Source organism: Aedes albopictus, chromosome 3 (assembly GCF_035046485.1).
Source record: "Aedes albopictus strain Foshan chromosome 3, AalbF5, whole genome shotgun sequence".
NCBI lineage: Eukaryota > Metazoa > Arthropoda > Insecta > Diptera > Culicidae > Aedes > Aedes albopictus.
In genome coordinates, this window is record NC_085138.1 from 321,352,654 (window position 1) to 321,364,370 (window position 11,717).

The 11,717-nt window shown below is 40.7% G+C and overlaps 1 protein-coding gene across 1 annotated transcript in view; it reads left to right on the forward strand.

Annotated features, from left to right (window-relative positions):
- Nucleotides 1-10,283, forward strand: part of LOC109623307 (centrosomal protein of 164 kDa) — a 40,287-nt gene extending 30,004 nt beyond the window's left edge. The window contains exons 3-5 of the mRNA XM_062842786.1: nucleotides 6,906-9,537; nucleotides 9,596-9,929; nucleotides 9,988-10,283. Of these exons, the coding sequence (XP_062698770.1) occupies nucleotides 6,906-9,537; nucleotides 9,596-9,929; nucleotides 9,988-10,271 (3,250 nt within the window). The 3' untranslated portion in view covers nucleotides 10,272-10,283. The remainder of the gene's footprint in view (nucleotides 1-6,905; nucleotides 9,538-9,595; nucleotides 9,930-9,987) is intronic.
- Nucleotides 10,284-11,717: the final 1,434 nt, after the last annotated feature.

Genomic DNA, 11,717 nt, shown 5'->3' on the forward strand with positions numbered 1-11,717 from the left:
GTCTGCGAGCCTTTTTACGGGGTTTTTCTGAAAGCTACCTTTGTCAAAGTTATTGAGCAGGCAGATACCCTTAATATATATTTTTTAACAAAACTACCATCAAGTGACAAAACTCTATTGTTGATCAACCTTGTGAAATTGATTGAATGTGATTGAAAGCAATAGAAAGAAAATTATATCCTTAAAATACGGCCTCTGGCGCGTGGATGATTTCGACATCCATTCGTTCAACGTTATATTTCTAAAGGTATGTGCATGAAATCAGTCTATGTTCCTTTGCCATTATCAGAAAAGTGGCTCTACTATACTATCCAATAGATGCATGCTAGGTTAATCAGTTCGAAGTAGGGGAACGATGACTTTGAAAACTTTCGCATTTCATACTGTATAAGCCATATTGTTACGTATTTTCCTAACTAATATGCCACATCGTCACTTCTGTGGCGCTTGAGATTATATTATAAAAAAAATATACAATAAAATGGTAGTTGACTTCAATATGTTATGGAAAATTGAGATTTGTTATTGTTAAATTACAAACTAAATGGTCATTTTCACAAGGTTTGAGATGTTTTAATAGGGTAACATATGGTCTTATCTGCCCCTTTGGTGGTCCCTCCTGGTTACACTACTGGTCCATCATTCGAAAGGTTATGGCTTTAGTCATATTTTCACATGTAGAATCCAACCAAAATAGTCTGGTTGAAAATTTCGGAGGAAACTACCGTAACATTCCCTGGTTAACAGAAATCTTTTGAAGAATACCAGGAGGAATTCGTGAAGTAATCCCAGCAGGAATTCCTGAAGGACTGCCGACTGGAATACACGAAAGAATCCGTCCAGGATCTTCTAAAGCAATTCCGGCAGAAATCTCGCTGTAATTCCTGAAGGATTTCCGTAGATAATACCTGATGAAATCCTTAAAGAAATCACGACAGAAATGACGGAAGGAATTATTGAAGAAATCCCTGAAAAAGACCTGGAAAGATTTTTAAAGGGATTTCCGTCTGGGATCGTAAACCTCAATTGGCTTCTTTAGTGGTGTTGAGATAATTTCATATTCGGAATCTGCATGCCAAACTGAGCCGAAATCCAAATTTTCATGAATTTTGGTGCCCGGGAACCTATTTAAAAATCAGTTTGAAGTTTGTATGGGAGCGATTTGTCGAATCACCCCTCGTCGCATTTTGTACTGGGCGGAGCTGTCAAGCAGTTGCCCAGCTGTCAAAAGGTGATTTTGAAAAATCTCTTCGAAATTGATTTTAGGTACTAAAATTAAGTCCTAAAAATCTGAAAAAAATCATAGTGGTTCAGAAAAAGATGCTCTTTCGTATAAAACCAAAAAATCAATACATTTATCTAAATTTAAAAACCCAATTGTACCGTTTGACCTACCCTTTACCCTAATCGTCTACCCTATCATCTACCAAACTGTCTGCCGTACTTTATACCCTTCATCATACACTATCCTACATCGTACCCTCTGCCCTTACCCTCTACCCTTCCCTCAACCCTACTCTTCATCCAAACTCTCTACCCTACCGTTTATCCCAAGGAACACACATGTCACAGAAGAGTCATCAGTCCTTGGCTTGGATGCGCAAGGGATACTGTGACTTACTTCCCAACAAATGAAGAATCAGATCAAAGTGACTTCCCATGAAACTAAAACCTTGCGCTATCATAACTCTTCTGTGGCATGTGTGTTGCTTGGGACTCTACTATCTATCGTTACTCTCTACTCTCTACCCTACCCTTCACTCTAACCCTCTCCCTAACCTTTCACCCTAATCTTCTACCCTATTCTAACATCTACTCTACCATCTATACTAACACTCTACTCTGCTATCTACCCTACTCTCCACCCTATCGAATATCAGTAGGTCGGCTAAAGAGGCACCGTACTCCACCTTAACCCAAGCAGCACATATGCCATGTACGAGTTACGGCAGCGCAGATTTTGGTTCGATAGAAGTTTATTTCGCGTAACTCTAGCATTGTGTTAGAATTGTACGTCAAGTCTATACAACCAAAGCTTGCGTTGCCGTAGCTCTAATTGACTTGCGAGCTGCATGGGAACTATCCTCTATCCTACCCTTCATCCTAACCCTCTACCCAACCGTCTACTCTAACTCTTTATTCTAACATCTACTCTGTTCATTTTGTCAAAATGAACAACTTTGCCGAAGACGCCAAGTCACTAGGACGTAAAACGAAAAAGTTAGATGGTGGCGCCATCTATGCGGACAAGTTGCAAATTTTTTGGCAAATCATGCCCTTGATCTTTACAAAAAACTTTGTCGAAGACCCCATACCCGAGCAGAAGGGAATAACAACATCATAAGGACCTGTGTTATTTGGATAAAATAACTGAATAATAGAATCGATTATTTTCAAGTTATTAACATAACAGATTATGTTATAAACTTGTCTGTCATAAGCGGCAAAATAATAAAAATCATAACAAAAAAAAGTTCTTGGAAAACCATTTTAATAACTTGTTATGGTAGTTTCAAAAACAACTTAATAACAGTGCATTTGTAAAATATTTCAATGACATATTTTATTATTAATTTGTTATTGATAATAATCGGAAAGCAAAATTTGTTATTATATCAAAATCGTAACTAAGTAAATTATGATACTTATTCTATAAAATTATTAACTTTGTCTCACAAACCCACAAATAACATGAGGAACAATACTGTAAATGATCAAAAATACTACTTCCAGAAATTTCTCCGAGAGTTCTTCCACAAAATCATTCACAGATTTTCAAAGACTTCCGTAGAAATTCCTTCAGAATTATGAACAGAATCCCTTCAAGGATTTCTTCAGAATTTCCCGTGATTATTTGTCCCGAAATTTATATTGAGATTTCTCTGAAAATTTCTTTGAGAATTTCACCAGGAGTTTTTTTCCGAAGAATTCTCCTGGAGTTTTTCAAAAGATTTTGCCAAGGATTCTAATAGTTGCTCAGAGGTATTACTTTGGAATTTTATTACAAGTTTTATTTTTGTGTTAAATGTGCTATTTTAACTTGTAAATATTCCCCTAGAATTAATGCACATTTATAGGGCTCTGCCAACATTCAGGCCATTTCGGGCCGTGATTAAGTACTAGAGATGTAAACCTTTTTAGCTGGCACAGACTTCAAGTTATAGAACTCTAGTGATGAAACCCGAATCAGGATGCTGCGAACAAAAGGCAACATGCCAGAGAAAATACGATTACAGGATTGACTGATGGACCAACAACATTAATGAAACCTCGTCATCCGGTCATTGGAAATTGGTATCCACTAGGATAACTGGGCAAAATATATGTTCTGTGTTGTGTACGTCCATATGTGATGTCCTTATTTATTACCCTTTTGTAAGGTTTCACTACAATATGTTATATTTTAATGTGCATTTGTAGTGCTCCATTTGTTTCGTAATAATTTCTAAGAAGATTGCGCCGGAAGTTCTTTTGAAGACTTCTCCAGGGTATCGAAGGGTTCCTCCAGAACATCCAAATGTTTTCCCAAATATTATTTAAGGAATTTTCAGAGGATTCGTTCGCAAATTTCCTTCCTAACTGAATACGTAAGTGGAACAAAACAAAAGGACAGATCATTATTAACGAATTATCGCTTTGATTTCAATACTTGTTACTGTTGTGCTATTGTTGATAAGTTGATCAATAGTACATACAAAAATAACAAAATTTGTACTTCATGTTATGGAAATGTAATTGAGTGAATGTATTTCAATAGCTTGATTATAATTAAATGAGATTGTTAAACAAAATTTGTTATGGAAAAGCTATGCCTTGATAATTAAATAATAAAAAAACAAGATATATAAACAGGTTATGTGATTTCGTAGTTATTAATTTGATATTCTCCTCTGTTCGGGTATGCGGAAATGTTTCGTTTCGGGGTAATTAATTTTGTCCCGCTAGATTGCAATCCTGGCCTTTAGAGCATTGTCAAGAAATAAATTTAATTCACATTGGCAATGAAGCTCAATATGTAATCTTCGCAGCAACGTTTGCGCAGCCTAGTGAACCAATCACAAATTTTATTGTCCACTATGAACAAGGTATGGATGTGATGAACAACTTATCAGAAGATGGCATTCTAAAATTTTGCGTTATTCTGAAGATATTCACGTTAACTGCACTGTCCTATAAATACGACGCTGTGCGGATCAGTGTTGGTAAAAACTTAATTCTCAAAACTTATGGTTGATTTGATTCACGAGCAATTCTTGACTCGCCAAACTCGCCACCGAAAAAATCATGCATGAGTTGACTCATGATTTCACTCATTGCTTTTTTAAAATTGTATGATAGAACAAAAGCAAATCTAGCGAACAACAACATTGAATGCCGTGCAAATTGATTTGGATTTGTTTTACAAGCGAACGAGATTTCGGCGCTTGACTCGTGAGAGCGACATTTCTGGACGAACATTTGAAAAGGGCCTATCTGCTTTTTGTAAACAAACATGTTTCTGTCTCTGCAGGGCCCATCTGCATCCACCCACGCACATCAACACCCTTAACAGATAGCTTGAAGAACACTCTTTCTGATAAGGGTGTTGATGTGCGTGAGTGGATGCAGATGGGCCCTACAGAGACAAAAACATGTTTGTTTACGCAAAGCAGATAGGCCCTTTTCAAATGTTCGTCCAGATTTTGCATGAAATTCTCGCGCATGAGAAAACGATTCAGAATCGTGTGCGGAGTATGCTCACGCAGGAGCGGTACATGAGTGTGCTTTGAGTGTGAGTTTACCAACACTGGTGCGGATATGGGCTAGTTCATCCAAATGATTACAAATATGGCAGACTTTCATTTTTTAGTTTCATGGTAGTTTCAAAAGGGTTCTTGGGGATTCCAAGGGGAGCTCCCAGTATGTTTCAGAGGCGTATCATGGATTTTAGATGGGTTCTGGAAGGATTCGGAACGCCCCTGCAATCCCATGAGATTCCTAGAATATCCTCGGAACTGCCCTGAAACGCCCTTGGAACTCTTCTGAAAGCATTTGATACCCAATTAGAACGTCCTTGATCGATCATTCTGCAAGTCCCTGAGATTCGTGGATCATTCCCGGAACGCTCTGAAACCCCTTAAAAACTCCTAGAACGCTCCAGAATTCAACAGAATCACCCCTGAAACGCATCTGAAACTATCTGAAACACATTGAAAACCCCTGAAATTCTCTGGATCAGCCTTTAAAACCTTTGGAATACCCCTGAAACAGCTGGACCGTCACTGAAACTCTATATGCACTGAAAGACGATTTGCGGTTGAAATTACTATTCTGAGCATCAATTTAAATACACAACGCCACAAAATTTGTGCAGACTGATTTTCCTTTAAATTCAACAGATTCATGTTTCAAATTTTACCATGGACCTGATTTACAATCAAAAAAGTTTCTGTTGGCAACCGGGTTCGAACCAAGAACCTTAAGATCATGAGGTTCGCACACTATCACTCGGTTATCGAACCGGTTTATATGGGAGAAAACAAACGCAAATAAGAAGCGTTCGTTGGTCGATGATTACGTTTCAGCATGGTAAATTTTAAAACATTTTTATGCTGCTCGTTACCGCAAGCTGTCTTTCAGAGTAACGACCCTGAAACGCCATCAAACACCCCCAAGACTTATTGAAAACTCATGTAACGCTCCTGAAATCCCCTGGAACGCTCTTGAAATCTTCTGGAACACACACACTCCCGAAACCCGCTAAAACGCCCCTGAAACTGCCTGTAACACCTCGAAACCCCTGAGTGTAGAATTAGCAACTAGTTAAAATACACATAAATAAAAACAAAAAAAAAAAAAACCTCGAAACCCCTGAAATGCCCCTTAAATCCCGTGGAGCACCCTTGAAATCCCCTGGAACGCCCTTGAAATCACTTGGAACACCGCTGAAATCTCTGGAGTGTCCCTGAAATTCTCTAGAACGCCCATAAAATCTCCTGCAACTTGGAACGCCTTCGAAATTCTCCGAGACGCTCCTGAAATCCCTGAAAACCCCTGAAATGCTCCTGAAACGTTTTGAAATTCCCAAATTTGACAAGTTAATTTGCTGAAAATTCGAAAGAAAGAACTTGGTTTCTAGTGTACTCCTGGAAGAACTCTGTGAAGCCCCTAAAACGCTTTAGAACGCCCCTAAATGTATTTGAAAACCCCTGAAATGCCCCTAAAATCCACTTGAATACTCCTGAAATCTCTTGAAACACTCCAAAAACTCCTATAACGCCCCTGACATCCCCTGGAACAGCCCTATAGCACACCTGAAACTCCCTGACACCCCATGAACATTCTTGGAACACTCTGAGACCACTTAAAAATACACTCTTGAAACCCCTAGCAACACCCCTGGAACGCCCATTAAACTCCCTCCAACTCCATGATACATTTATTCAGAAGCTCGGTTTTAATTGGTTTTTGGGTGTACAATTATCATAGGTTTTTTTTAAACAGCCAATTGGCTTCTCTAACGGTGTTGAGATAATTCCATATTCTGAATCTGCATGCAAAACTAAGCCGAAATCCAAATTTTCATGGATTTTGATACCCGGGATCCTTTTAAAAATCGATTTGTTTGTATGGGAGCGATTTGTCGAATCACCCCTCGTCGCAATTTGTACTGGGCGGTGCTGTCAAACAGTTGCCCAGCTGTCAAAAGGTGATTTCAAAAAAATCTCTTTGAAATTGATTTTAGGTACCAAAACAAAGTTCTAAAAATCTGAAAAAAAATTATAGTGGCTCATGAAAAGGTGATCTTTTGTATAAAATAAAAAAAAAAACAAAATATTTTTTAAATTTAAAAACCCAATTTAACGCCACAACGTTCTTGTTCTAATGCATTTCTTTCATTTTCTCTCCTCACACCCATTTCGCAGCTACAGCAAACAGGTCAAGGCGTACTACTACTACGACCGGTACACCCGGAAGTCCCAGTGGGAACACCCGATTGACGTTCTCTACCGACAGAAGGTGGTCGATGCCCGTAAGGCCCTTTCGTTGGATCGGTCGGACTCGACGTCCCTAGCAGATTCCGGCTTCCGTAGCTTGAAGTCAGCGGCTAGCAACAATAGCAACAACAGCAGCGGAAGTGGAAGTGCAGGCAGTGCCAGTGGGTGTGATAAGTGTGAGATAGACTCTCCGGCACCGGTAGAAGATGGGTGTATTGTGGTGGGTGCTGTGAGGAAGGAACCCTTTGCACCGGATCGGTTGTTTGGGCTAGTTGGGTCGAGTTCGGTGGAATCTGATAGGGAGGATAGTGTGAAGGAGGTAGATCCGAGGAAGGATCAAGCGGAGAAAGATCAAGGTGTTGGGACAGAGGAAGCGGATGAGATCGAAGTGGGGGAAGAAGTTGGAAACGAAGACGAAGAAGAGGAAGAGAGTGGAGACTCAAATAAGGAAAATAACAGTCAGCGGTTGGAGTTGGTGGCTCAAGAGAGGAAGATTGATGAAAGCGTTGGAGCAATGGCGATGTCACCGAAGATTTCGTTCAACTTGGGAAGCAGCCTGCGGGATCGGTCGGAGACCAGTTTGTCGCGTGGGACTTTTCAAGGATTCACCCTTACGGGAACTGGATCACAATTCTTGAAGTCCAACAAGAAACCGGAGTTTGAAAGTTTGGAGTTCGGTAAGAAGGAGGAAGTGAAAGGGATATTGAGAGATTCAAGTCTGACCTATATCAGAAACAAGGGAACTCCGAACGAGGATTTGTCGGATGAGAGGAAGAGTGTGCGCTTCGATATCGATTTGAATGCGGAGTTGAAGTCAAACAAATTGGAAGCGGTGCGAGACGATTCGTTGATAAATTTTGAGGAGCTTGTCGAAGGATACGACAACGATGCAGACGAGGATGTTGAAGAGGAGGAGGAAGCTGTTGAAGGTTCGGAAAAGAAGTCTAATTCAACGGAAACATCCGAAGAAGAGTCAGATGCTAGCGAAGAGATTGACAGTAAGGCGGAAGTGTTGAAGGAAGTAGTTGGAAGAAGATTCTCCGTGGAAAGGGTCAGTGATGATTCGATTAGACAGTTGAAGGATTCAATTGCAGATGAGAAAGCTCGGTATAAAGCAAAACTGGAGGAAGAGTTAAAGAACTTGAGGGTGTTAGAGGAAGCAAATATTCAATCTGAATTAGCGAAAGAGAAGGTACATTTCGAAGAAATGCTCAATAAAGAGAAGGATAAGCTGAACGAGCACCATCTGAAAAATATTGAGGAAATCAAGGAGTTTTATCAGGTGAAACTGAATGAGATGAAGGCTGACTACGAGGAAGAGAACGAAAAAGAGTACAGGATCTATAGGGAAACGCTGCAGGAAGAATTCGATTTAAAAGTCAAAGAAGTTACGGATGAACACAAGGCGACAATGGCTACTTTACAGAAGAATCATGATGAAATTGTAGAAGAGTTGGAGCGTGACTTGAAGATGGAAGAGGAGCTATTGAAGAAAGAACATGGTACAAATTTGACAGAGATGAAGATAAAGTTGGCACACGAGCTGGAGGTCGAACGCCAACGTATGCGAGAAACTGGCGAGGATCGGCTGTACGAAAAGATTCGTTGCGAGAAGCGATTGCTTGAGGATAAGTACAAATGTTTGAAAGAGAAGTATACCCGACTGAAGACTGATGTCAGAATTTCTCTAGAACGTCGCAAGAAACGCCGAGAACAACAACAGCAAAGTATTCTCAGCAATAGCTACGAAACTGATGATAGGACTCATTCGAAACCGACTCCTCAGTATCCGTACGATGTGAAATCAAGTGCCGGTGGGCCTCCGTCTCTGATGATGAACTCGGAAAAGTCTTCAATCAGCACCCCTCCGCCTTCGGCTGCCTCCAAGCGTTTCCCTGCCAAGAATAACTACCTGGTCGAGAATAAGAGCAAACTTCTCCACTACAATGGAAACACTCATCAACAGGTGGCTTCCTCCGCCCCAACAGAGCCTCGCAAACCATTCATATTGAATAATAACCGAGTTCAAAACACCGATGATACAAGTCAGAGCGAGACAACCTATTCCAAGAACTATTTCCAAATCCGTAGCATTTTTGCTAACGTTCGTGACGACAACTTCAGTTCGGACTCCGAGTTCGACAAGAATCACGACAAGAATAGTGTGCCGATGACTCGACAGAAGCGTAAACTCTTCACCAAAACGAAGTCGGCGTCTACCTCGAAGCTGAACTCTTCAAAGCACGAACGGGAGCGACCTTGTACACCGGTAGAAAACCTTCGCATTCAGCTCAAGAAGCTCGAGGAACTGGAGGATCAGATTCCCGAGTGCAACATGGACACGCCGTACCATCTGCGGTACCCGTTCAGTGACCTGGAGAACAACGGCGGCAGTACGGAGTTGGATTTCTTCAAACATCGCATACTGCTAGAGCGGGACTCGGTAATGCGGGCGAAGGAATCTCTGCGGGCACAGAAAAACCTCTTCAAATCGAAGCAGCGGGACATTTCGGTGAAGCACACAGTGAAGAACAAACACACCATGGATCAAATCTTTACCGTAAGTATGAGGAGATTAGTTGATGATGGTTCATTTCAAATAATTTTTCATTGTTCAGGAGGAAAAGGAACTGACGGAAATGGAAGTATCACTACATCGTACTCGAGCGCTTCTAGGTGAGAAAGTGATTCGGCTACGTCATTTGGAAAGATCACTACAGAAACTATCGGAGAAGGATCGACCCACGTTACCGGAAAATATCGATATCAACAGGAAACCCAAGGAAACGCTGAGTGATCTATCGTCCTATTCGAGTTCCGGTTTCAGCAGTACCGATGTTCCAACAGAGCACAATAACGGTCGAAGGCCGTTCGGTGGTCATGAGCCGAACGAGACGTTGAAATATCTGGAACATCTACATAGTGAAATACAGGATATCTGGAATATCTTGAGTAAGTATGCATGAAACACTGGAATACTAAAAGCATTCTAATCGGCTTCTGTTTCTAGATCCTAATCACGCTCCCAGTGGGTACGAGGAGTTGGACTACCTGAACAATCCGTCGCAGCACTTTTGCGACATAGTGATGACCCCGAAACCTGGAACACCAGCTCTCGGAGGCAATGGGTCGTCGCATCAGCAAACTCTAGCTTCAAAGCAGCATCTTCAATATCATCCGCAACAACACCATCAGTATACCGTTAATTTGCTAGAGAAGACGCGAGATCTGAAGAACTGGTTGCGGCAAGCAAAATCGGAACACGAGCTTCTGAAGAAGAAGTCTTTCGGGTAAGAGGTTTGTTCTAGAAGGGAGGACGTTGCAGTTGTGATACTTTAATTTAAATGTATAGCTTTGCTTCTTGATTCTAAATCATTCTTATTAAGTTCTATCTGCATAGCTACATGGAATATTGCAAATACTCAGAAAACTGCGTCCAATGCTCAATTCAAGGTGTCTATCATTTCCTCGGAGTTCACCGTAGTGCGATCAGGTCAAATTTACATGGGCTTCTTTCATTTATTATTTGAAGTTCTGCCACCCTAAGCCCCTGGCCCTTTTGGCGAAATCCTGCTAGGTTCAAGTCTAACGCTTGTTTGGAGATTCCAACAAGTTATCGTTTTGCCTTTTTGGCAAACTGTTCTCTCTATCTAGAAGATTTCCTGTCCAGTCCGCTATGACCACGTCGGCCCTAGACAGACTAGCTCTGCCGATGACCGTTCCTATTTCATACATAATAAAAACGCACCTTTCATCAAACTAGACAATTTCTGACTGATATCGTAACCGAGAGTTATAGGCTACCTATATTCCAATGCTCCTCCCTGGAGCCACCCTCAAACCCAAATTGTTTCTTTCGGTTCGAAGTTTATCCTCATTCCAAGTTAAAATTTATTTTTATTTTCTTTTAATTTTTGGTTTTGTTTCTAACAGTATTTTTGCAACTTAAGAGGTCTACCCTTATGTTGCTCAAGACTACAGTTAGAAATATGGGACTGGTTATGATGATGTTTTTGCTCCAGTAGCGAAACAAATAACACTTTGTGCGCTTTTGTCTGTAACTGCCAGGCGAGGAATCGTTATCGTTACTTTATTAAAGAGATTTTCAGCCCTAGGCTGGTACATCTCTTAGACAAGGAATGTAAGTGAAGCACATAGATGTCAATACCAAGGATGGAATTTAATGATAAAAAAAATGTCATGACATTTTTCTAGTTATACCACTTCCTGTGAAAATCTCTGTTTGCACGCATTATCATTTCATAATGCTGATTAGTTATGGATAATCAATGATGTCGTCGATTAATATTTTCTCCTGGGTGCAGTAAAATTGGCAAATAACGAAATGACATTTTTAAGACATTTCCCATCCCTGGTCAAGACTGCTTACTCGTGCGAAGAATTGGACAAGCTCGTATTGATGCGACAAATTTCCGAATACGAGACTGTCAACCCCAATGATTTATGGTGCTTAAGGAGGAGTTTATATGGACATAAACAGTCAGGAAGGATTTGGAACAAAAAAATCACCGACGGGTTGAAGATTCTTGGCTATGCACCCGCAGAAGCTGATAGCTGTCTTTTCGTGATAGAAGAAAGAAAGGTGATCATCTGTCGTGTATCCTGCTTCACGTTGACGACATGCTCGTCGTTACTTCAGAAGGAGAAGAATATAAAAAAGTAAAGGTCTTCGAGAAAAGTTCAAGATCACTTGCCTTGGAGCAGTCAAGAATTATTTGG